Source organism: Astatotilapia calliptera, chromosome 2 (assembly GCF_900246225.1).
Source record: "Astatotilapia calliptera chromosome 2, fAstCal1.2, whole genome shotgun sequence".
NCBI classification, from domain to species: domain Eukaryota; kingdom Metazoa; phylum Chordata; class Actinopteri; order Cichliformes; family Cichlidae; genus Astatotilapia; species Astatotilapia calliptera.
This window is the reverse complement of record NC_039303.1, coordinates 25,065,237-25,092,643: the sequence shown is the minus strand read 5'-3', so window position 1 is coordinate 25,092,643 and position 27,407 is coordinate 25,065,237. Positions and strand designations below refer to the sequence as shown.

Below are 27,407 nucleotides of genomic sequence, written 5' to 3'. Positions count from 1 at the left end.
CCCACCACCACCAATCAGGGATCCTCCTATGTTTCCATCTGAGCTGACCTTCCACCTCTTTCCTGTCTGTACTGCAGGCGATGGTATGTGAGGGCTGGCTGAGGTAGAACAGGGAGGGCCTCAGGGAGAGGGTGAGATAAGGATCCAAGGATAAACCCCTAAAAGCCATATTAGTCCCAAAAGCCTGCACAACTCTGTCATAAAGCTCCTATTAGTGGGCTTTATTGGTATACTCTCTGTGGATTTTAAGCCCCTTCAAAGCAGGCAGGTCAAGTCCTTGAGCAAATACCATCAGTCACCCTTCTAACGTTTTCTCAAGTGATTTCTAGCCGTTCAGTTTGGGCTACGCTGTATAGAAAAGGGTTATTGTAACACTTTTTTGCAGCCCAGATTTACAAAAAGGGATCTGAGCTGATTTTGCTCTTCTTCAGGAATAATTCACAAACAGAAAACAAATCTTTATACTGTACAGTTTTATTTCCAGTAAATAGATGTGAATCACAGTATGCGGAAAAGGTCAAATGAGAGCTGGTTTTTGAATGTTTATAATATCAATAATAACAATACCAGAGGACATATTTTCACTACGGGCATGCATTTGATGTTATGTGCTGGGTTTGTGCAACAAATCGCACCATATAAGCATGGCAATCATAAATGCATCTACCGATTGATTTTGTTAAAGTATGCATATTTAAGACGACAGTGCTCTTGAAGTACCATGGCAAATAAAAATTACAGTTATGTACAAAATACATATTTATATATAAACCTCATCTGTCTGGAAACTGAAGAAAGTAAGGTGAGTATTTCCAGTTTACTATGCACCGTTTTCTCTGCCTTGGCACCATTCTTCATAATTAACCCGAAGAAGCTGTTTGCTCCAAAGGTCCAGGTGAACCCTGAATTTATAGATAGTCTGCAAACACTGAAGAGGCTGTGAGATGTTAACTACTGTATAATCCAAGGGTCCCCAATCCCAGTCCACAAGGCCCAGTGTCCCTGCAGGTTTTAGATCTCACCCTGGGTCAACACACCTGAATCACATGATTAGTTCATTACCACACCTCTGGAGAACTTCGGTACATGTTGAGGAGGTAATTTATCCATGTAATCAGCTGTGATGGATCGAGGACACATCTAAAACCTGCAGGGCCCTCGTGGACTTCGATTGGAGACCCCTGGTATAATCGGTCAGGCTCAACCCAAATCAACACAAAGCAGTCACAATCATCATGTCAATTTTCTCATTTACAGGTTTATCAATAACAAGAAGTCTTAAGTTGGACCGTTTAGGTGCTTGGCTGTATTTTTTCTTTTTACAGCGTTAACGCAACAAGGATAGAGGAACCTCAATATCACTTGGCTCTGTGTGAGGTTGGGGGTCCAGCTTTAGCAGGAAAAGGGTTTTAATTAAACAAGGGTGGAGTGGAAGAGATGGAAGAAGGGTGAGCAGTCTGTGGAAGTCCTTCTGTACCATGAAAAGAAGAAAAAATCAAAGAAAAGCTAATTATGCTAAAAATAAATACTCTTCAGTAAGTCCAGGTTCACTTACTTAATTTGGGATAATAGATATAAAGTTTGATGTGATAATTAAAAAAATGTAGCACATTAAAGTTTGACCTATTTTTGTCTTTTTTATGGTCATCACTTGGAGTAGCGTATGATAGCGTATGATGCTTGTTTTTGGACTGAATGTTTGGTATCACATGTTTTTGGACTTACGGTTCAAGTCAAGAATTGGATTACACACAAAGTATAAAATCTGACTAATAATTTTACAGTTTTGACTTGTTAAATCAAAATTTTTAATCATTTATCCTTTATTTTGACACAAGTCTTTTAGTTTTTATTATTATTATTATTATTATCATCAGTAAATATTTGCTTGTTATCTCACAATTCTTTACAGCAACATCAATTCATTAGATTTTTTTTCCCTTGTCCTGGCAGATATGGTCTTCCATAGACACACTTTCCATTGCAAACAAGTAGGTCACAGTCAAATTTCCGATGATTCGATCCGCTCTATCCACGGCAGACCAGGGGAAGGTGTGTCCTCTTGTTTGTCACCTGCTCTCTCTTTCCTAAGCTCTGGCGCTTCTTTTTCCAAAGTGCCATCTCTGCTTCCTCCGCCTGCTCCTCCACCTTGTTGCTCTCTGCTTGCCCTCAGCTGCTGCGCTTCCCTTTCGAGCGCTTCGTTGCGGTGGTACATGTCTAAGTAGCTGGCCTGCAGCTCCTTCTGGTAGCGGATGACCTTGTCCTTTTCCATCTGCCACGTGTGCCTCTCTTCCTCGAAAGCCATGGCCTGGGCCTCGCTCTGGCGTCGCTCCAGCAGCAGTTCTGCGCGCAGACGCTCCTCTGTGGGGCCCCCGCACCCTCCTGCAGAGAAAGTGGTTCACATGGCTTCAGCTAGAGCCGTCAGGGGATGGGAGGGGGGGGGGGCTATGATGAAAAACACTGTCTGATTTTAAATTCCTGCCCCAGTTACTCAAACGACCTGATTTTTGGGTTGACACATTGAAATGTCAGAACTGAAAATAAGCCAATCATCTGTCGGAGACGACTCGCTTAGTTTAATTTTAAAAACACATCTGTGGCCTACAAACACTGGTGTGTGAAACAGCTGCTGTGCCCAAAAGTGCAACTAACCCAAATATATGAAGACATGAGAGATGTAACTCTACCTATCGCCCGAGCAGATGGATTCTCTTCAGCTTCTTTTTCGTCTTCGTGTGCGGCCTGAGAAGGTCGTCTGTGACGCTGTGTCCCCTGCAGGACAAGCTTTAAAGCATCTATCTGGCGTTCCCTGTTGCGCAGCTCTGTTCGCGTCTCCCTGAGCTCTGTCTTCACCTGGAAGATCTCACTCAGCTTCTGAGTTACCTCTGCCTGGGAGTCCCTCAGCTGCTGCTTCAACAAGGAGATCTCCCCCGACTTCTGGCAAACCTGAGAGGGAGAGAGTCAAAGGGAAATGAAGGAGGCTAGGGGTCACCACGATTCAAAAAGGACAAACAAGGAATCCAGATATCTTGTCTCTTCCCTGTAGTTACTTTTATGTGCTTCTCCCTGCCATGAGCTGTGACTGCCCTGGCCTTCCACGGCCTCACCTCCCATTGTGTCTCCTCCAGAGTCGGACTGGTTTGCCTGGGCACTGCTCCAGCCTCCCGGCACATTTCCTTTCTCATACCGTCGAGCTCCTCTTGCAGCCGGTTCTTCTCCTGCTGGACCTTAAACAGCTGCAACTGCAGGCTGCGCTGGGAACGCTGGGCATGCTGGGAAACCTGACGCAGTTTAGCAGCATACAGGCGCTTCAGCTCCTCCACCTCCTTCTCCCACAGACGCTGCTTCCCTTCAAACACCTGAATGCGGTGGAGGAGATGAAAAGGTCAGATGTTAAAGGGTGATGAAGACGGGTGCGTAGACTGATTCTGAAGAAGAAGATGATTAGAGTCACCTGTGCGATGGCGCCCTCGCTCTCATCCAGGTTTCTCTTCATTTGCTTGAGTTCATGCTCTTTCTCCACCAGGCGCTCCTCCAGATCCCGCACCTGGAAAAGACAACAGCATGAAGCATTTAGGAATCTTTAAATCACACCCACCACTCATCCCCCCCAGCACTCACCACCTCCTCCACAGACAGGGAGAGCGTCCATTCATAAGGAAGTGGAGCCTCCGCGCTATATGGAGCAATACGGCTCAGAGTAGCCATGCTTCGACATGCCATCTCCCCAATAGGCACGCCCCCTGACCCCACAGCCTTCATTCCCAGAGAGGTGCGGTCCAGGGAGCCGATGGTATTGATGTGGCCCATAGATGCACTATTTTAAAAAAAAAAAAAAAAAAAAAAAAAGAAGAAGAAAAGAATCCACAAAGGCCATTAAAATCTCTTCTATTATCACAACCCACACAGTCATTAACCATAAAAAAAAATCAAATATAGCAACACTGCTTTTCAGCTCAAAGTATAGTTAAGACTAATACTGCAGCAGACCTGATGTGAGACAGGTGTGGGCGGAAGGGAGGTCGGTACGGCGGCAGGCTGCTCATGGAGTTATGGCCCGAGTCTGACAAGTTGTCATCTTCCTGGCCCATCCCACACACCGAGGAGAGGGCCTACACAGTCATAATTATACAGCTGTTCATCAGTGTAGCATTAATGAGCTGAAAAAAGTTTAATTTTAGCCATAAATAATGGATGGAAATGAATTTTATAATAAGTCGCGCATAGTTAATTGTTGTGCACCTATGATCTCGCTCGCAACTCGCAGCTTTCCGCCAAGATTAACAAAGGTAAACGAGATAATAATAACAGGATGGATGAAGGTTGTAGCGTTAGCTCACCTTGTTGCCGGCTGACGTCGGTCCTCCGTGACGCGACGGTGAGGAAGAAGAAGACGAGGTGGAGACGGCTTTGGGAACATGGGCGTACGCTCTGTGCAAGCCGTTAGAGAGGCCATGATCCACGTCCTCTGATTTGGAAGACGGGTAGAGGTTTTGCATTGAGCTAAAATTCTTGGGGGTCACAGGCTTAAAGGCCGAAGACCTCAAACGTGCCTAAAGGAGAGGAAGCAAGATAGTAGCGAGAGGTGGCAAGGCTGGAAGATGTTTACAGCTAGGTGACAACGCCATGGGGGTATTTCAGCATGCTGCCAGTGATGTATAAATGTGATATGGATCAATTTACCACAGCCCTAGAAGTATTTCACTGACTGTAAATCATTTCTAAAAAGGAAACAATGGGAAGTCATTCATCTGCATTTGTGCAGATCTGTGCAGAACGCCTCATATTGACTGTTGTATTGACCGTTGTAGAGAATGCTATAGGTAGTTTTACTCAAATTACTCAAAATATTGAGTTTTTTCTTATATTTACTGAGTCTCCTTGGTCATGAAGTTAACATTTTTACTCTTACATTTAAAGTTTTAGTTGTATTTTGCAGCCATGTAATAAACTTGCTGAAAATGAGAATATCCTCCTTTGAGTTTCTTTGATACATCAAGAAATAAAACTTCTGAACGGATCTATTCGCAGTACTTTAAAGAAACATATTCACCTTTTCGTACTTGTCCGCGCTTGGCAGTGAGTTCTTTGTAAGATCTACCTCAGTGCCATCCTTATGGTAAACCTTAGCATAAACGTTATCCTCCTCCCGTGCACTGACAGCGCTGAGGCCCGGGATAATATCCTTCTTGCCGTCGTTGCTCGGGCTCGCTTTAGGCTCTTTTCTGTTTGGAAGCAAAGTAAGCCTGCTTAGGTCAAGTTCTATCATTTTTATAACACCTTGCAGACTTTTTCACCTTCAAAAACCTGATGTTTCGAATTCCTACGAGGGAACTTTTTTCTCATCAGAACCCACCTGTTGATGTTGAGGTAGTTGAGCAGCTCTCTCTGGGTGAAGCCTTTCTTCAAGAGCCCGTTGCTGTGTTTCGGTCTCACCTGGGGCACTGCTCGGTTGCCTTTAGTCGGAGAAACATCCGGCCTCTCCACCAGACTGCCTACACTTCCCATGCCGCAACGCGGGGACAGGGGCGGGGCTGGGCAGGGGTCGCGGAAGTTTTTGCTGGGGCCACGAGTCAAAGGAAGAGTCTGGACCGAGGTTGCCATTGATTACAGGTCACAGTGGGGAGAGAAGGTGCTCTGTAAAAAAGAGAAAAACAAAGAATTAGTTAATTTGATGTTTGTCCATAGCGTTTTCACTGTGGCCTCAAATGCTTTGTTGACCTAGAGTGTCAGAGTTTTGTCATTCTTTAGTAGATAAACTGATCACAAATATTGCTAGTGGTAAATTTTATACATGTCAAACTATAGAAAAGGAGTCTGTGACTGTGGTAGCAGCTCTGCAGAGCTGCAAAGTCGAGCTTCCACTGTCATGCCAATAGGCTGATGTTTACCACCAGCACTGTAGAAGGCATGCATTTACAAGGCATCTTTTGCATTGCGATGCAAATGCATGCAAACCAAAACACTGGGAGTAAATAGGAAGTAGAGGTCAGAGAATGAGTCACTGGATTAATACAATGGAAACCGCAGGGGTGGCTGTAGCTCAGGGGGCAGAGCAGGTCGGAAGGTTGGTGGTTTGATTCCTGGCTTCCCCTTGTCTGCATGCCAAATATCCTTGGGCAAGATGCTAACCTAAAATACTTGTGGATATAATTTCGATGATATCATGTACTGTTGATAATGACATATTCATGGTCTTTGCAATTTCATGTTGAGGAACATTATAATGAATTTGATAAACTATTTGTAGACCCAGTTTTGTGCAGACTTGTGAATACTCTTTTTAATGCCCAGTCATGTTACTGAACTGCTGCCAGTTAACCTAATTAGTTATAAAAGTGTTCCTCCAGCTTTTTTCTTTTTAGTACCACTTGTTTTTCCATCTTTTAACTGCCCATGTTCCAATATTGGGGGGAATTGGGGTTGTAATAAATGTGCCAATCCATTTATAATGTCCTGACATATTTTACTGGAAAGATTCACATCCAGTATTTTTTTAGATTTTCACTGTGGACCAAAATGTTGGAGCGACTGACACTGGCTTTTCTCCTTTGCTGAAATAAACCCCACCTCTTGCCCCTCTTACTACTGTTAGTGGATGTTAATCCTCTGAGGACGCGGTTGAGCTGACACGCGTTTCATCAGCTGTGTTTGTCTGTACCGACAGCTGTCCAACAGCACAGCTAGAACAACGCAGCCTCCCACTGCAGCCGAGCACAGCACCGCACTAGAAAACAAACTCGTAAAAGCTGAGCTCAATGCGCGTTAGACAACAGCAATGAAACCGAAATGATGTCAAAAGCGGGCAAATCCCCAAACGTGTTATCACGGTTATCTTTCTATCTCTGAGGCTTGAGTTATGTTTCCCCACAGGGAAAAGACCACAGGATTATGTGAAACGTGTACCCTGTCAGGGTAATGCTGTTTTCCTCTGAGGTTGGACAGCATATGTCCCATCGTAAGCCTGTTATGCAACTCTGATCCAGCTAGGTTACTACAACTCATTTCCTTAAAAAAGGCAGAGTGAGGTGCTTTTTGGTTGACAATGCACATTATGGAAAATCAAGTCCTGTGGCAGCTCATTTTCTTTGCAAATTTTCCTACCTTTCATGAAAGCCTGTCACACCGTGTGTTGTTTTATGACACTAGATTTACTGTTGGAAATACACTCATTTGCATTATCTGTTGCCAAAACGAAACAAGCTGTTAAATCACCAGAATACCCAAGTAAGAGGCCTGATTACTCTGTCAGCGTGTTCACCATACAGCCTCTCTCTCACTGCCGACATATCCGCTCCTTTCCTTCTTTTCAGCAACCTCATTAAGGATCACTATTGATTTCACCCTTTTGACCCTCTCTCTTCCCGTGCATAAACACCCCCAGCAGCCATAAAACGTTCTCGAGACCATAAAACATGCAAGTACGCCGCAGCCTTTCCGACTATAAACAGGACCCGAGGGAGGAGGGGGTTCCCTTCATGTTCAGCCAACTGATGTGGCACCTAAAGAACAGTTAGACTTCAAAGAGGCCATATAAGGACCTTTTACTTGTTTTAGCCCATTTACTACCAATCTCGAATACTTAGCATCGGTCCTGACCACACTTACTTGTCAGCAACTAGTTCTATTTACATTATACATTAACAGACAGCCTGGGTGGAGGGGGGTGATAAATTTGCCTTCTTTGTGCAATTTGTCACTATTTGAGACGCAGCTGCCAAAAAACACTCTAAGGTAAAAGTGTGCCAGCATGAGACTGAACCTGACAGAGTAAGCTTCTCTAAGAGAAGTGTGGGTATTTGATTATTTCTCTCCCAGGATGCTGCTTAGCAGGTGACTCATAAATCTCACAAGAGTCCCTAAAAGCATTGTAAAATTAGAGTTTTCTTGCTCCTACTGAAGCCTGCGTTAGTAAGAGCAATAATGGGAAAATGAGCAAAGACTAGTCAGTGGAACTGACTGCTAATAAGCAGCACATTTCCAGTTATGCAACAGCAAAATGCCATCAAAGTCAACACTATGTGCATTACTATGTGCATTACTTAGCAGGCACAAGCATGAAGAAACAGCCTGTACTTATTAAAGAGAAACTGCATGTGCAATTTCCATTTATAATGTTGTGTTGCTTAACGATTTAAATGAATCTTGAAATTAGAAAAAAAAGTCAGCGTGCCAGGCAGGAATATATTGGAGATCAGACCTAGGATCATCCCAGCTGATGACTGGGCCTTCCAGCTGTCGATTCACGCACGTGACATACTCGCATCCTTATTTTATTCTTACTTTCTACCACATTTGAGAACAGACACCCACAGTGGCACTCCGGCATTTCCTCTCGCTTCTAATACAATCCACATTTATCAAGTGTTTTGCACCGCTGGCCTCGACAGTTATGGCAATTATGCAAATGGTTAAAATGGGCAGAGAGAGCTGTGCAAAGGCAGCTCCAGCCCACTCCATTTGGGGCTCTCAGCCAGGCCCAGATCAGAGCAGACCAAGCTACTCATGTTTATATTCATGAGATACTACCCCCCCCCCCCCCCCCCCCCCCCCAACTAAAACATCCGCTTCCTAATAAGCCGATATAACATGCTGAGCTCAGGCTGAGGAAAGACACCCGATAATCACTGATAATGAATATCAGACGCTTTGTTAACAAGTCTGCTTCTCTGCTGCTGTCCATCTGAGACCTGGGTCAGAGAGTGACATGAACTATGTGTGTGAGCCTAAATGAGTGTGTGTGTTTGACACCAAATGAATAAATCATGAGTGTGCCAAACCTAATGGGCACTGGTCAAGGTCTGACTCAGTATTTTTAGCCCGACTACTTTACTCGGCACGTGCCTTCTATCTACCAAATATACGAGAGCCCAATCAATTCTTGATGGGAAGCCGAGCTCGGGGTGAGGGGGTGGGCGAGGCAATGCTATTCCTTTTGGGTAGATAAGAGGATAAAAATCCTTTCAGCAGGCAACCACAAGTCTTGAAGGACGGAAGAAATCTTGCATCCAGTTGTTTTCCATAATTGCTTTCTAGTTTATGGGCCCGAGTAAACTGGGAGACAAGGCCAGATTTACAGCCCAGACCCGACTAGCCAAAGGTCCCTGAAATGCAACACTCCCCCTTAAATCGCACACGTGCGTGCGTGCACATCAAAGCAGCACCTTCAATCAGCCTTGAACAGTTATAGTCCGATTCAAAGTAGTCTGCTCTTGATTTATGCTTCCTTTAAAGCAGCGATCAGCTTTTTTTTTTTTAAACCTTTTTTTTAAATTCAAGCCTTGTGAAGATAACAGATGCTTCTTATGCTTTACACTTTCACATGCACACGCATTCTTCTGATGTGTTTCTTTGCAAGAGATGCACAGGGGCTATGTTTTGCTAGCACCACTTGTCAACTTTGTTGTACAGAGCTGACCATCACGTCCTGTCTTCAAACAACACCATAATTGCAATTTCCAAAATTAGAAAATATTTGTCAGGAAACACATACTTCACACATCTTGCTAAACGAAAAAAAACCCTGCATGCGCCTTTCTCCGTGTCCTCTAGAAAACCATACCCTTACCACTTTACTGCAGTCACAAAGAAAACAAAACACGCCTTGAAGAAGAGCACTTCAAGGACGATCCCTCCTGAGATCTTGTAATCAGACCTCCTGTATGCTTTTCAATGAAATGCTCGAGTTTGAAGAGGGAACATTTCAAACCCTTACAACGGGTCTCCGACAGAGGAGAGAGTCGCGGTGCAGCCAAATTCCAAAGATGCTTAGCAGAACACAAGCTCGGGCTCGTCAGTGTTTGATGCACTAAAGGCTCACTCCCACGGACATTCACTCACACTTGTGTGTGCGCCGGTCACTCAGCGCACTCCCGAAAAAAAAGAAAAGAAAGAAAGGCATGTGCACAACTCGCAGATCCTCTGCCCTCTTCCCTCGACACTCACTCTCTCGCTCCCCTGCTCACCATCAAAGTTTGTTTACATTTGTGGGGTAAGTTTTACAGGTTACATCTAAAACTCCCACACAGCACGCACTCTCTGTTTCATTATATAAGCTCTATCAAAGCTGCACTCGCTAGATTTTCTGTCAGTTGTGGAAAATGCAGCTGCTACCATTAGGCCGAGTTCTTTTATTCTACAGAGAATTCTGCAACTATATTTAACACCTACTCTGTCAGCCTGTCCTGAGGGACACTTCCCATCAAAAAATAAGGCTGTGACAGCATCTTGTGGTAGTCATAATGCACAGTGCAAACACCTTATAGGAGCTGCTGAGCACGGTGGTGGAGATGTGATTATTTGGGCTCGTTTTGCAGCCACAGGACCCGGGCACCTTGCAGTTGTTGAACTGACCATGAATGCCTCTGTATACCAAAGCATTCTGAAGTCTGACAGCTGAAGCTTGACTAAAATTGGGTCATGGTACAGGATAGTGATCCAGGCATGGCAGCAGATCTACAACAGAATGACTGAAAAAGAGAGTGTCGCAAAGGCCCAGCCAAAAGTCCAGTGTTCAACCTGCCTGAAATGCTGTGGTGGGACCTTCAGAGAGCGGTGCACAAATAAATTCCTGCACATGATAATAAACTGAAACAACATCCGAAAGAAGAGTGAGAGACTGATAAAGTCACACATTAAACGATTACTTCAAGTTAATGCTGCTAACGGTGATTTTTCAAGCTAATGAGTCACGGCGTTTACTTAAGGATATACCTTGATATACCCACCACACTGGTCACTTTGCATATGGCCAGCAACGTCATCGTTACAAAAATCAAGAGGTGCACTTTGTCCTACGGTGCCGTTCGGCAGGCAGCGCACACCAGATGTAACAGTCCTGGGTGAATTTCCAGCACAAGCTCTATTCTTGTGTTAGTTATTCACTTAATTATAAATTGTTTAAATAATTACTGTAATATACAGTAATTATTAATGTCCTACGTTAAAAACAGAGTTTAAGATGGAACTGATGTAAGTGAATGTGAGTCTTGTTTTATATGAGGGTGCTTTGAGAGTCTAAATGTGTCAGCAGCAGGAGCAGCAGCAGTGTGGTAAGCTGTGCCTGAGGCCGATAGGGAAGGTACCTTATACTACACGTGAAGCAAAGAAGAGCTCCGCTCTGTGATTGACTGTTACATGCTAGCCTGTAATGAGTGAGTGTGAGAGTGTCTCTCTGGCTTTGGGGCATGACAGCACAGGAGTGCTACGCAGCAGTCTCTAATTGTTAGCAGGTTATTCATTACAGACGGGGGATGTAGTTCCTCTCCACAGGCCCAGAGGCCATTCAGAAGAAACTAGACACTAAAGAGCAGGCTCATTAAATGTTATTTCTTCTGCGTCTCCGATGGTAGCTTTTATGTCATTTAGCATCTGTGAAGTCCAAACGGATGCAACTGGAAATGCCGCCTCAAGCACAAGTGCTTCTGGGTGATTCTTGTCTGTTTTCTAACTGAGGGACAGGGAGGGTGTCGCATGAAAGGTTAAACTTCATGTCACGAAACCCACGATGACAACTGGTCTGTCTGTGAAACATGGGCTATAATTTGCCTGATGATTGTACGTGGCACTGCCCAGTGTTTGGTTTCACACTGCCCCTATTCATGATGAATACGCCAGAGGTTAACAGAGGTTGTTGAGGAGTACTTGGTGAGGGCTAGTTCTTTTAGGTTCAGCAGCTAACAAGATGGTGTATCGGTCAGGATACAGGAAGGAGGACAACAGGCTTCCACTTTGCTGGATTGTCACCGCCAGCTGTTTTATTGCCACCTAGATGCTCAGTGTTGCCAGCAGTCTGTAGTAACAAACAAGTTGCCATGAGTATATAAATATATACAGCAACAGCTTCACTAAGATAAATATAAAGGATTACATGAAATAAACCAACACATCCATCTGAATATACACATAACAGGACATATATAATTTGAACTACACCAATCTTACATCTCTTGCTCCAAACACAGAAAGGACACAATTAAACACAGTGAGAATGTCATACATAGCCGAAACATCCACTCTAACTGTAAACAAAGGAATTTGGCGCCATCGTGTGGCCGAATAAAATTACTACATAATGGCGGCGGCCGGCGGCACATGCTTCGAGTCACGAGATGAAAAAATGCGGTGCTACAATGCGGTAGAATGTAACTAAAGCCGCGGCCAACATCAGAATCGGAAAATGAACATATTTAAGGAAACTTACTTCCAGTCATGAACTTAACACTCGGAGCATCACGTGAAGGATGGCAACCAGGAACACAGCTTACGAGGTAACAGAACTAACACAGAAAAAATCTCCTCTTCTCAAGTAGCATCGCGATACCCCCAACTTCTGCCTACGTCATTTCCTACGACTCCACCCCACACAATATTGCAGAACATAGACATAAAATCCCAGAGCCTTTTATACAGCCGCCCCCAAATGTGGTTACACATTTGCTCCCCGAAAAAAGGCTCCCTAATCAGTTGAGGGAGGCGACTTGCTATTCTGCTTAGTATCGCTGTCTTCCGATGGCACGGCAGGTAAAACTACCAACCGAGCAACTGGTCTGGTGTAAACACGTCCATTAACGTTCACATCAGCAGATCGGACAAGTCCATCATCACTACGATGAACCTTAATCACATGGCCTATTGGCCACAAGGCTCGAGGCAGCTGTGGATCTGCAACCATAATAACTGCCTTTTCCAGAAGTTCAGGAGGAGTTGACTGCCACTTCTGCCTTGCCTGTAAGCCAGGCAAGTATTCCCTGATGAATCTTGCCCAGAACTGATCAGCAAGAATCTGTGAGTGCCTCCAACGTCGCCGACTGAGGTTCTCTGTCTCAGAGTAGACCACCTGGGGTAGTGATCCATCAGGCCGCCCCATGAGGAGACTATTGGGTGTCACAGGGTCCACATCGGCTACGTCGGTGGAAACGTAGCCTAAGGGCTTTGCGTTAAGGATCAATTCAACCTCAAGCAGAACTGTACGGAGTACCTCCTCGTGAAGAGGTTGGGAACCCACACAGGTGCGCAGAGCTGTCTTCACTGAACGGATTTCCCTCTCCCATACACCTCCGAAATGTGGGGCTGCCGGGGGGTTGAACTGGAATCTGATCTTCTGACGGGCGAGCCTCCCTTGCAATGTCTCTGACATGTTGGCAAAGGCTTCTCTGAGTTCTCGTTCTCCCCCTTTGAAATTGGTCCCACAGTCAGACCATAACTCTGCCGGTGTCCCTCTTCTGGCTATGAATCGCCTCAGGGCCATGAGGAACGCATCCGCGTCTAAGCTACTTAGGAGATCAAGATGTACCGCCCTCGTCGTCATACACTTGAAAATGATTCCCCAGCGTTTCTCATGACGTCTTCCTACCTTCACAAACATAGGCCCGAAACAGTCAACACCGGTTGAGTAAAAGGCTGGTTTGTACAGTCTAAGCCGAGCAGCTGGAAGGTCAGCCATCTTGGGAACAGAGGGTTGTGCCCACCTTCTAGGCGTCGCAACCGACCCCCTACTCTGATGAGGCCCACTGAGGTATCCAGTTCAGGTGCCAGGGTAAGCAAGCGGCTTCTGGATGAGACAGGTTTCCTTTCTGAAAGCAATCTGCACTCCTCAGGAAATGACTCCTGTTGAGCCTGCCGGAGAATGGCCTGTTCAGCATTCTGATAGTCCTCAGCCCTAGATGGCGCAGTCGAGAGTCCCTGACCACAAAGCTCTTTAACAGTAATATCCAAGAGCTCCTGCCAAGTCTTGCACGCCATTCCATCCTGACAGGTAGGTGTGGAGGTGATAGAGGTTCCACAGAAGACTGTTTTCCGGAGCTCAAGTTTGTCATTACTGGGCTCGGAGCTCGGGTTCTCTGGCCATGTGTCAGGACTGTTGAGCAGAAAGGGGGGTCCATTCGACCACCGATTAGGCACTTTGAGCTCGGCCAGAGCCTTCCCTCTCGTCAGGTCATCCGCTGGATTACTCTCTGAGTCTATGTAGCGCCAGGTACAGTGTTCCGTCAACTCCTGTATCTCAGCTACCCTGGCTCCTACAAAAACCTTGTAGCGGCAGGACTGTGAGCTCAACCAGGTAAGAACAGTGGTCGAATCAGACCACAGGACTGTTCTTTCAATCGCTGAGGTGAGTTCCTTATTCAGGGTACTGGCCAGCTGCGCTGCCAGCAAAGCTCCACAGAGCTCGAGGCGGGGAATAGAGAGAGCTCGTTTGGGGGCTACCCGGGAGCGAGCTAGGATGAAGGTGAGGTGAACTTGCCCATCCTGTTCTACAGTCCTCATATAGGACACCGCTCCATAAGCTTTCTCAGAAGCATCCCCAAAAATGTGCACCTCACGAATGGCCCCCTTTAAGTTAGCACTGGCAGGAACATAGGTACGTGGGAAGGTAAGGTGAGGTAAAAACTGAAGCTCCACCTCCCAGTCAGATCAAGCTTGCAGGAGGGTGGAGGGAAGATTCGAGTCGTCCCAACCATGCTTCTTATCCCATAACTGCCTGAGAAGGAGCTTGGCCCGAGTGGTGAAGGGTAACAGATAGCCCAAAGGGTCGTACTGTGAGGCTAGGACTCTATAGATGTTTCTGAGGGTTGGCACCTCATAGGACACGGGCCTGTGCTTATAACCCAAGGAGTCGGTATTCCAGTCCCAGCTGAGCCCGAGCGTGGTCTCTAGCGGGTTGGATTTGTCCTCGGCTAGCCACAGATCCAGACTCTGTGATCTAGCTTCTGGAGGCAAATGGCTCAGGACACTTGGATCATTACAAGCCCACTGACGTAGCTCGAAGCCAGCTGATTTCAGCAACTCTCTTAGCCGATCCACCAGATCTCTCGCTTCTTCCGGTGAGCCAACACTCTGTAGGCAGTTGTCTACGTAGAAACACCTCTCGATGGAGAATCTCAGGCTCTCGTCAGGCTGTGTGTGCTCCATCACGTGATGCTGCAGGGCGAAGGTGGCGCAGCAGGGGTTTGAAGTTGTCCCAAATGGCAGGACCTGCCACTCGAAGATTTTAGGGGGTTCATTCACCTTTAAGTCCCGCCAAAGGAACTTCAACAGGGGCCGGTCTTCAGGGAGGAGCAGTACCTGATGGAACATCCCCTTGATGTCTCCACTCACAGCTATGGGGTGTTCACGAAACCTGACCAGCACCCCCAGCAGGGAAGCTCCAAGAGTAGGGCCAGGCAACAGGAACTGGTTCAGGGACTGTCCAAGGTATTTATGGGAACAGTTAAACACCAGCGATTCTTCCCGTTATGGTTAGGCAGCTTTCCTCCTTTGCAGCCATGCCAGCGTTGTTTCCTTCTGTCCTGGCATTTACCTCGTGAAGAGCCAGCAGATGTATACAGAGGTTAAAGGTCATATTTTGTCATGGCTATAGATACATGCTACTGAGCAGTTAGCTGAGAGCAGACACAGACATTTCATTCTGCAATTTCCACGAAGCAAGTGCCGATGGATTTTAGGAACCCTCGTCTGTAAACCCTACTATTACTGCACATGTTCGTTCATTATACGCTAAGCGGAAGGAAGGAGGCCGGGGACTGGTGAGTGTCAGTACCACAGTCTTGGATGAGACAACAAAGATCCACGAATACATCAGGAAGATTACCTCAACCGACCGCGTGCTCAGTGAATACCTCAGGCAGCAAAAACCCAAGAAAGAGGAGGAAGGAGAGGAACCATCATGGAAGGATGGGAAGTGGCTAACATCCAGAAGTCCTACCAGTGGCTGGACAAAGCTGGACTGAAAGACAGCACAGACAGCACTAATCATGGCAGCACAGGAACAAGCTCTGAGCACAAGATCCATAGAGGCTGGGGTCTATCACACCAGGTAAGACCCCAGGTGCAGGCTGTGTAAAGATGCCCCTGAAACAATTCAGCATATAATAGCAGACTGCAAGATGCTAGCAGGCAGGGCATACATTGAACGCCATAACCAAGTGGCCGGCATAGTGTACAGAAACATCTGTGCCGAGCATGGCCTGGAAGTCCCCAGGTCAAAATGGGAGACGCCCCCTATGGTGGTGGAGAATGACCAAGCTAAGATCCTATGGGACTTCCAGATACAGACGGACAAAATGGTGGTGGCTAACCAACCGGACATAGTGGTGGTAGACGGCCGTGGTGATAGACGTAGTGATACCGAATGACAGCAACATCAGGAAGAAGGAACATGAGAAGCTGGAGAAGTACCAAGGGCTCAGAGAAGAGCTTAAGAAGTGTGGAAAGTGAAGATAACAGTGGTCCCAGTGGTAATCGGAGCACTAGGTGCGGTGGCTCCCAGGCTAGACGAGTGGCTCCAGCAGATCCCAGGAACAACATTCGAGATGTCTGTTCAGAAGAGTGCTGTCCTAGGAACAGCTAAGATACTGTGCAGGACCCTCAACCTCACAGGCCTCTGGTAGAGGACCCGAGCTTGAAGGACAGACCACCCGCAGTGGCGAGAGGGGAATTATTTTTAATGATATCAGTGGCTGTTGTTTGATTTTAATTCATAAACTGTACCTATGGGGTCTGAAAAGCTGCAAAGCCAATGTGTCTATTAGCACCTGTGTTTTAAAAGGAGGCTCCTCTGCCTTAAAATTGAAGTTTGACTGTATAGAAACCTACAAGAAAGAAATTGTTAGAATCTCGCTTGATTTATGACCTCGGCAAACACTTTCCTACTGAGCTTATGGTCTTAATCACTGGTTACAGCATGATATCCATTTTGTAAATTATAGTTTCATTTAGAGGAAAATGAATGATTACGTAGGGTATGATTTAGGACTGGCGTACTGTGTGATGGCAAGTTTCCACCATGCGCTTAGATCCCAAATTTGTTTGGAAAAAAACGCCCCACAACTTTATAATTTTGCCACCGCAGCAGTTTTGAAGTCAAACAATCAATATGTGATTGAAGTGAAGACTTTTAGTCGTAAATCAAAGGCTTTAGCAACAGTTTTGCATTGACTGTCTAGGAATTAAAGCCACTTGTATACACAGGTGCCAATTTTCAGACTAAAAATTAATGGACAACTAACTGATAAGCGGTTTTATGGCAAAGTGAGGCCTGTTGCCTTATTATTTCACAAGCAGCAGCATATCTAAAGCTGATTCAGAGTGTTGAATTTGCAGTTTAGGTCTTTCACTGTTGCATTTCAGCCTCAGACAGTGCGAGTGATGGAGGCCATTATTAGGCTGGAGAAGCAAAATAACACTAGGAACACTAGGAATAACCAAATCAACAGTCTGATGCATTCTTAAAAGGTAGGAATGCACTGGCCTGCTCAGCAACACCAAAAGACCTGGACGACCACAGGAGACAACTAAAATGTATCATTGTCAAAGTCTACAATCAAGAGACAGAGAGGGTTTAGACGAGGCGCAAACCACTGCTTACACTCAAGAGTGAGAGGACCAGATAAGACTTTGCCAGAAATAACCTGAAAGAACCTGCTTTAAAAAAGTATTTGAACAAAGGAAACCAAAACACATGGTGTTATCTGTCAAATGTGGCAGGATAAATGTTACTGCATGTGCACACATGTCTGCCTGTGGACCCTGGTCACTGGTGTTTATTGGTGATGTCACTGCTGACTGAAGTGCACAGGGCCATACGCTCTGCTCAGATTCAGACAAATGTTGCAAGACTCAAGGCAAAGCAATCTGACATTATCAATGGACAAGTCTGTCACCTGATCTCAGCTCAGAAGAGCATGCTTTTCAGTTATTACACACAAAATCGAAGGCTGAGAGACCCACAAACAAGCAGCAACTGAAGGTGGCTGCTGTAAAGGCCTGGCAGAGCATCTCAAGGGAGGAAACGGAAGAATGGGTGACGCCTGTGGGTTCCAGATTTCAGGCAGTCACTTGTAGAGGGTTCATCCAAAAGAATCATCTGATTTTAAAGTGCTTTCTGCAGCTGTTCTTTGGTAATGGTTGAAACACATAGTGTGCGAAACAGTGGATTTGTAAGTTTCAACACCACATCTTTTATGTACTTTCATGTGGTGCAGTGCTTTACTTGAAATACCTCAAGGTCTCAATACCTCTTTTAGATTCAATTTAGCCAGTGAAGAGAAACTAATATGGTAGAAAAATGCTCTTCACATAAAAACAGAAGCCACTGAGCACCAGTACCAGTATCAGCTGCATGTGGCATGTCACATATATTTATTACAAAATCCTGACATGCATATCATTCATCTTGTTTTCCTTTTACTCTCAAAATTGATGTTGTCAGTGGATGTGAGCTGGCAACTTAATCGCTCTGATCCCTGAGTAGATGAGACCTCGAACTAATAATTTCCACAGCTGGATCAACAATTACTGACCCAGAAAAGAAAACCACGAAACTTACGTGAGACTCAAAGTTCAGCAGGGTTTTTTTTTTTTTAAAGAAACCTGCAGGATTACTCTTAAGAGAGCTTCAGCTCGATACAGAAGTCTAACGTTTGTGATCTGACTGGCTGCGTCTGCCTTTCAGTAAATCAGGTGATGACTTCCTCTCAGGCTGATGTGGGTTTCCTCACTTTGCATCAGTTTGCCTATCGACGCAGGCCTGCACAGTGTGCTTTGGCTATAATGCCTCTGTTGACTTCGCAGTATTTCTGCAAAGAATCCAATGACCACAGCAGCCATGTTGGTGTTATCTGGATTGACCGGCTGCACCATATTGATCTGTAGCTGACTGATGTTACATAAATCAGTTTGATTTGGCAAGACAGCACAAGGGAGAGCCCTCGCAGGCACCTGCTCTCACAGCGCCATGGGTATTATTTGTGTTATTTATGGGGGGAATTTATGCACCAACATCCCTTCTGTGGTTTTTATGTAACTGTGACTCAGTAATAAGAGCAGGTTTTGTTAAAATATGATCAATTTGCAGTGTGAAAAGAATTGCACAAGTTTGTTTGGACAAATGCCTGCGTTGCTCCATCTGTGAGGTTATAAGTTCAACCTCTACATGTGGGTTTGTCTACGTTCGTCTAGTCCTGATATGACTCATGTTTCGGGGACCCTCCCTTACGAGGACAAAAAAAATATTTATAGGTGTTTTAGGATTAGGGAAGTTATGATTGTGTGGATTTGTTCTGCTGAGGTGTAGATACACAGCTGTGTGGAGCAGCTGACCTCACTGTTGTTTTAGGTTGCCCCTTTCACTCCTTTACAGATCACACTTCCACAAAGCATACATGCTTATCCATCCCACAGAGCAACTGCATGTCGCACCAGATCATCAACATCCAGCCCCTCTGTGACCCTGATGAGGACAATCTAAAGAGGATGGATGGAATATTTAATTATTTCAAAAAAAAATTATTAATTATGTGTAAAACTTTTTTTAAATTATTTCATAGTTCAGGCTTTAAAGGGTTAAAGTATTGTTTTGCGTTTGTGGTCATTTCCATCTTTATTTTTATCCTTACAATCAGTTGATTTTATTGATATTAATGGGAAGGTTAACGTGTTCAAAGTTGTTTCCTCTTTTAGTGTCTGTGTAAACGTGTCGCTTTTAAACACTGCTCAAATGAGTATGATTATGACTTACAGGTAGATCAAGGCTCGCAAACAACATAAAAGAAATGTATAACAATCAATGTAAATAGCTGATGATGATATAAGCTGTATGACATACAGGATGGGGCTGTTGCTATTCCATCTTTTCCCATAACTTACACGTTCCTATTGGATTTCTGATGGTGCTAAATTGTTAGCATTTCCATATGTTCACAAATATAACTGTACAAATTCTGACTCAGGCTTTGGCTTGCATCTAATAAAAAATAGAAATGATACAGGACGACACGACTAGTTCCACAAGACGCTTTAAACGAAGCTTTAGAAAAACATGTGGGTCCGCTATTCAAAACAAAAACTGCTCTTCAGCCACAAGAGACGATGAGTTAGATAGTAGCGTGGGAGCCGAGATGAAGGCCTTAATCTCTGAACAAACTAAACAACGTATTGTTCCATAAGCCCTTCCTATTACAGTACTTGTTGCTACAACAGTCGGGATTTCTTCTCCCACGTGAAATGCATCATAGTTTGCAGTTACAGCAGTATCAGGTTTAGCAATCAGAAGTCCGGAGTTTACTGACAACTCTATGATGGGAAAAGAATTTGACGCTAATCAGGAATCAAAGACTTGCCAAGAAATTTTGCTGATTGTAGGTGTTGTTTTTAAAGCAACTTTTTAGCTAAGGTCTTAAATATGAAAATGACACACGTGGAGGATATGAAAATAAAGAATGTAGCACACTAAAGAGCGCTGCTATTTTTTTGGTAGCCGAACTCATTAAAAATGCTAAGATTTACTAGAGAATTGTTTTTTGAAATGGTGTAAAAACAAAAAAAAGGACAAAAAAACAGAGGGAGAGAAATCTTATTTTCCTGAAACCAATAATATGCAGAGAAAGCCTTTTTTAGGCGATGCACTACGGAGGAAAAACTGAATCCTTGACCCCTTCAGTGATAGGATCCAGCAGCAGCTCTTCTTTGTTGGTAGGAGGCAGGTCACTTCAAATCAATACAGAGAAGAGAGTTGCTCTTTGTTCTAATAATATGCTTTTGACTTTTACAGTCCAGATTTACACCAAACTGAACATTTTATGGGAGAATTTGGACGTGTTGGATGTGTTAGTCAGCGCTCTCCACCGCCATCATCAAAACACAGAGTGCAGAAATATGGGGGAGAATGCTGCTCCCACCCTACAGCAGCGCTTTAGAGGAATAGAGAATAAAAGCCACGAAGAACTGAAGCTGTTCAATTCAGTGCAGTTTCATTTGTACGGAACAATAACCTCAAAGATATCTGACTTTATAAAGGGAAACCCAACAGTGCCTCACCGAGCAAGCTCCTGATGACACGTGCCATTGTTATGCTGTTTTTTCATTTTATCTATCAAGATAAACTTATTATGGTGATTTTCATGGTTCATTTCTCACTTTTTGCCTTCTAAATATAAGGTTCGCTGCTCATGAACTGGTCAGCATTTCGCATCGTTTACTCTTTAGCTTGTGCAATTTCAACTAACCAAGAATGACACAATTTGGCGCTGGATTATAATTTTCTTACTTTCATACTTAAATCTAATCTGCGTGATAATTTTGTATTAATATGCAGTTTATGATGCCTGACATGCTGAGAAAATGCATGTCCGGCATTCTGTAAAAGGAAAATATAGATTTTTTTTCTGTATTTTCCGTATTTTAAAAAGAAAACCAACAGCTATAAAACCAGCAACATGCTAAAATATTTCTTTACTCACCTTCGCTGGCATTTGTAACAACGGCATGATATTTATTACACTTGATTCTGAATCCAGTTCAAGTTCTGCTTGGTTTCTGTGGATAACAGGTAAAGCCTGTATAGTGTTTGCCAACTGCTGCTATCAGCAGAGCCATGTTCAGCGCAGAGCATAAGTCCACCGAGAGCAGTGTGAGGAAACAAACCCACATTCCTTACATTTCTCACTGGGTAATGATTAAATGTGCCATGCCGTTACTTAACACGTGGAGCTCTGATGTGGCTGATGTTGTCCGTTTCCCCTGCTGGAGGACTTTGAGGGCTTTGGGACATTTTTAATCTGTTATCAAAAGTAACTTTATTCCCATGAGAACCTGGTAACGGCAGCCCAACAACAACAACTCAGTGACCGATTATTCAGCCACATAATCATAGGCTGCAGGTAACATAATGTTAAACTGAGCTGATAAAGGCTTTTTATTAAATTCTTTACAGTAAGGAGGGGTGAGCAGAGACTCACTGTGGCTTCTTTGTTTCCTGGAGCGGTTCACGCAGGAGTCACCGTTCTGTGATTACATCGATGGAAATTGAGTGGTTCCCACATCGACCTACACCTGAATCAATTCCACTTAACAGCTGCAAAGAGTGTGCAAGCATCCATCGGGACGCCCTGGATGTTAGGCCACACACTCGGCACAATCAACATGGGAAAACGGATGCACCGCAGCTAAAAATTGGTTTGGACTCAGAAGCTAACAGGCACACGTGGAGTGACCCGTGTGCAGGTGAAACTGCTCTGCCGATCACATCCCAGCAAATCCTTCTGATCTCATTTGCACCAGAGAGAGAGAGAACTGAAGAGGGATGATGTCGGGTAGTAAACACTGATGCTGACGAAGGCCGATGCCCAGTCAGAAGATCAGTGTCCCCCCCCCTTCCTGGCTGAAGTTTCCCTGTAAATGAATTGAGTGCTACTGGAAAACACCTTATTCAGCCAAATGAGGTCATAAGTTTACTGTAGAGAGTTTACACTAACAACAAAAGCCGCAAGAAAAACTATGATATGCGAAATATCACCTAGATGAGGTTGTTTTGTTTTGATTGCTGTTGCAAAAATAAAAAAATCTCAAAAACAATTAGATTTAATTTAATTGACTGGAGAACACAGTCAGTTAAATTAAATCTAATTGCTCAGCCTGGGTACAGAATTCATGAATAGACCTCAGGGGGAATTCCAGAGACACAAATAGACCATCAGACCAGAGATAATTCAGATATAACAGAAAAAGAAAGCGTGATATTATTAATGAGCTCTCAATGCAACGCTCGCTGGAAGGCAAGTACCCCCGTTTATTATTATTTGAGGACCGTACGGCTTCATTCTGGACCATTCAATAATTAACCGTTAATTAGCACATCACTTCCAAGCTGGAAGGCTGATTCTGCTGCTCCGAGTGACGTCACATCCCCGTAGGGAAAAGATTCAGTTATAAAGTTAGCTAATTCCAAATCAGCTTCACTGCAAACAAGAATTCCTCGTGGGCAAAGTGATTAACAATCAGGATGCTTCCCTCTTCTCTCTGCAGCTTAGGCTGCTCTTTGACAGCGCTGCCTTAAATCTCAGTGCATTAGAGAGCATTTTAAGGTTACTGGCATGCAAATTAGTCAAGTTTTCCCTGGAGAAATCGGGGCTGCGTATTAAATGCTAGTAGATACACGGATCTTTGAGCTGAAACCAGAATTGAGGTACTTTCACTTTTATAAAAGGAACATTGTAAACAAATCTAAACCCAAATCATAAGCAGACATGAGGTGAACAGAGAGGCAAAGTTAACTTTTTTACACTAAGAGTGTCTTTAAATAGTAGGAAATGTAGAAGGAAAAAACACTTGTTTACCTGTGTTTGTCCACCTGAAACTTCACTTCTCTGCTCCTGATCCCATGCACGCCCTGTTTCTCTCTGTCACCCTCGCTACTGATGATGACATCACATGACTCGTGTTTCCCAGCCTGCGATGGCAGCTGGGAGGTGCGTGGATAAAGAGGAAACTGCTTCAGCCACTGACCTGCAGGAAGACTTTACACTGGTCTAAACAGATGGTTTGGGCCCATATCAACATTTTGGACTAAGCTAAGCGAGCTCTGTATGTTCCTAGTTACACTACACCCTTCCCTCCTGCTCACTTCTTTGTGCACTGTGAGCCCTCTCAAAGGCCAGTGTGGTCAGACTGGTTCTTCCAGTTCCAGAAACAAAAGCCCCTGCATGTGAAAACGCTTTGAAGCCTTCAATGCAGACCTTAAATAAAACTCCCAGCTTCACTGGACAACGGCAACGCAGTGCGTCTGTTTGCTCGAGGATAATAAGACAATCAGGAGGGATTTGACTTAGGTTACAAAGCAGACAGCATAAATGGGGAAAGAAGGATGAATGTATGAAAAGAAAATAAGAGGAAGATGGGAATGAGGAAGAAGTGGAAAATGAGGGCATGCGGAGGGGGATGAGTCTGAGTGGACTGTCTGGACAAGAGTCTGAGTGTACGTCTCCCTTCCTGAGAGGCTAAGTTACTGGACGGGTTCGACACCATATCAAGTTACACATCTCAAACTAAAGATGCTGGGATCTGAGAAGGAAGAAGAGAGAAGACATTGTTCTCTGCTCTGTAACCAGGAGAGAGTGGCTCCTTTCTTCTGTCCTCACCATCCGATGTGGGCCAATGAGCTGAGGTGGGTATCCGGACCAACGGGTGGGCACACAAGAATCTCAGCTCATAAAAGCACCTTGCCAGCCAGGGATGCACTATGTTGAGACTGGCAAACTATTAAAGGCATTCCAGTGGAGTATGATGTTTTATGGTGCCCCTTGGCCTGCTGAGAGTAATCTGAAGAAAATCAGCAGTAAAATGAAAGGAGGGCCTAACCCCATCAAAGCTGGACAGCCCAGCCCAAAACCTGAGCAGGTGCTCCAGTACCCCTGTCATTACTGTATGTGTGGGCCCCCAGAGGGCCTCAGATTTCAAAGGCAGTCACTCCCAGCTGGCTGATAGAGAAGTTCAACCAAAAAGAAGAAAAAGAAAAGAAAGAAAAACAAAGTAAGAGTTGGAGGATCCTAAAAAATGAAGGCGGTGCATCCATGTGATTGGCAGCAAGCATTGCAGAAGGAGAGGAGACAAAGAAGAGAAGATAGGAACGTGTCAGAGCCTGCTTACAGTTACTGTACCTGTATGACCAATCAACTAAACAACAAACTCATTGTCAGCTAGACTCATTTCCTCTGGCTTATCTCTTCTGGACAATGTCATCACTGGAAAGTGCTATGGGAGGTATGCTGGCTGTCTGGTTCTTGAGAAATACCATTATCCTGTTTTAGACCGGAGCTTACTGTGTCTGCCACACAGGAGTTAGCTCTTGTAAACAAATTTTGCAACTCTGTCTGTAAGGATCGGGAGATGTTAATGCGATTAGTTAACGCAACTTTAAAAACTGAAGAGTCACAAGTGTTAGACTGTTAGATGACAACACCGATGCCAGTCTCAGATCTGTACAGCAAACATACACAGCATTCAGTTAGCTTAGCGTAAAAAACAGGAAACCATTATTCTGGTTCTGTCCGAAGGTCACATAATCCACTCACCAGCTCCTGTAAAGCTCATGCGCTGGCACACAATGTCTCATTTCTTTAATTTGTACCAAAATATAAGCTTTTGGCAGGGCTGTATTACCGACTCTTCCCTGTTTCAAGCATGCGGCAACTGCTGGGATAAAAAATGAAGCCAATGCAACAGTGTAGCCACTTGAGGTTATAAGCAGATAGGTGTATATATATATAGGTATATATAGGTATATATATATATATAGGTATATATATATATATATATATATATATATATATATATATATATATATATATATATATATATATATATATATATATATATATATATATATATAGGTATATATATATATAGGTATATATAGGTATATATATATATATATAGGTATATATATATAGGTATATATATATATATATATATATATATATATATATATATATATATATATATATATATATACACCTATATATATATATATATAGGTATATATATATATATAGGTATATATATATATATAGGTATATATATATATATATATAGGTATATATATATATATATATATATACATATATATATATATATATATATATATATAGGTACATATATATAGGTATATATATATAGGTATATATATATAGGTATATATATATATACATATATATATATATATATATATATATATATATATATATATATATATATATATATATATATATATAGGTATATATAGGTGTAAGAATGTCCATGATTTTTTTTTTATCCATGACCCGTCTCTAACGTTTCTTGTAGTCACTTTCTTTTGTTGTTGAATGTATCAATAAAACAATAAAGAAGAAAGGGAATAGAAGCATTTTATAACACAATTTCAGCCTTGCTTGTTTAGTTGGCTATATTATAAAAGAAGTTATGTGTGTACAGATTACACATGTTAGACCTCAAAGTCTTTGTTATGTTAAATTAAACGAAACTTAAAATTAAAAACAATAAGGGCTCCATATCCTTCAATATTTGGTTTACAGAGTGAAATAATTATGAAAAGCTGGTACGCAATCGTGAAGCAATATTAAATGGAATAATGTTGGACCTCCCTTTGCCTTCAGTGATGCCTTAATTCTTCATTCACAGATTGAACAAGGTGCTGGAAACATTCCTCAGAGATTTTGGTCAATATTGAGAGGACATGCAGTTTGTTTGTTGGCTGCACATCCACAATGTCGCTCTATTGGATTGAGGTCTGCTGACTGTGGAGGCCAACTGAGTACAGTGATCTCATTGTCATGTTCAAGAAACTAGTTTGAGATGATCTGAGCTTTGTGGCATGCTTTCATGTTGTTTACATCAGCAGTCCCCAACCCCCGGGCCACGGACCGGTACCGGTCCTTGAGTCGTTTGGTATCGGGCCGCGAGAGTTGAGGGCGGCTCGGGTGTAAAATTTTATGATTTTTCAGGGGTTTTTATCATTGACTCAGTTTCCCTGGGTCTTTTCTCGTGTTGTAGTTGTACGGCTCATTTTAAAAGAAATAGTTACACGTTACTATAGCGGCCAGAATGCATTAAGGGGTAGATGTTGTTGGCGGTTTTCAGGAGGACGCTGCTAATAAAGTTAAACATTTACACAGGGAATTTGCGTTTCTTATTATATTTGCAAAATACCACAGTTTTTGTCTTGGTCGTATCATTTTATTTTGTTGCATTTATTTGGACGGTCTGTGAAAATATTGTCTGACATTAAACCGGTCCGTGGCGCAAAAAAGGTTGGGGACTGCTGATTTAGATCACGTTCTGACTCCACCATCAAAACGTTGCAGTAAAAAATTGAGACCCATCAGACCAGGCAACTTTGTTCCAGTTCTCTATTGTGCAATTTTGGTGTCCCAGTGCGAATTGTACCCTCAGTTTTCCGTTCTTAGCTGTGGCGTTTGGTGCAGTCTTCTGCTGCTCTGACCCATCTGCTTCAAAGTTTGACGTGTTGTGCACTCAGAAATGCTCTTCTGCATAGCTCGGTTGTAATAAGTAGTAATTAGAGTTACTGTTGCTATTGTTCTCCGACCTCTGATTTCAACAAGACATTTTCTCCAGAGATCTGCTACTACCTAGGTATCTTCCCTTTTTCAGATAATTCCTCAGTGATGGTTCTGTGGGGAATCCCAGTAGATCTACAATTTTTAAAATACTCAGCCAATCACGCCAGATTCAAAGTCACTTAAATCACCTTTCTTCCCCATTCTGCTGCTTGGTTTAAACTTCGGCAGGTCGTCTTGACCACGTCTATATGCCTAAATACAATGAGGTGCTGCCATGTGATTGGCTAGATATTTACATTAGATATTTGCAATGAGGGGCAGTTGATAAAGTGCCTGCTGAGTGTATATCAATAGCTGTCTGCTTGTGTTTGGTCTTCCAAACACTATACAGGGAGTGAATAAGTGTAAAAGCCAAATACAGCTTTAGCACTTCACCCTCCTGCCCCCACATATCTGGTTCCAAAAATTAAAAAAGCTAAAATCGAACCATAAAAACAGGAGTTCACTAACCATTGGGTGACATTACAGCGGCTATATTCATACTTTCATACAAGCTCC

At 43.6% G+C, this 27,407-nt stretch overlaps 1 protein-coding gene across 4 annotated transcripts in view; it reads right to left on the bottom strand.

Annotated features, from left to right (window-relative positions):
- Positions 1-1,826: 1,826 nt before the first annotated feature.
- n4bp3 (NEDD4 binding protein 3) overlaps positions 1,827-27,407 on the bottom strand; it is a 29,724-nt gene continuing 4,143 nt past the window's right edge. The window contains exons 1-10 of one of the 4 annotated variants that reach the window (XM_026189848.1): positions 23,112-24,979; positions 5,357-5,637; positions 5,054-5,225; positions 4,341-4,553; positions 3,991-4,112; positions 3,622-3,817; positions 3,455-3,547; positions 3,051-3,359; positions 2,688-2,946; positions 1,827-2,382 (exon numbers count right to left, since the gene is read on the bottom strand). In XM_026189848.1, coding sequence (XP_026045633.1) covers positions 2,003-2,382; positions 2,688-2,946; positions 3,051-3,359; positions 3,455-3,547; positions 3,622-3,817; positions 3,991-4,112; positions 4,341-4,553; positions 5,054-5,225; positions 5,357-5,604 — 1,992 coding nt within the window. In that variant the 5' untranslated portion in view covers positions 5,605-5,637; positions 23,112-24,979 and the 3' untranslated portion in view covers positions 1,827-2,002. Of the gene's footprint in view, positions 2,383-2,687; positions 2,947-3,050; positions 3,360-3,454; positions 3,548-3,621; positions 3,818-3,990; positions 4,113-4,340; positions 4,554-5,053; positions 5,226-5,356; positions 5,638-21,236; positions 22,313-23,111; positions 24,980-27,407 lie in introns of those variants that run through there. The other 3 variants (XM_026189839.1, XM_026189830.1, XM_026189857.1) reach the window with 3 other exon arrangements.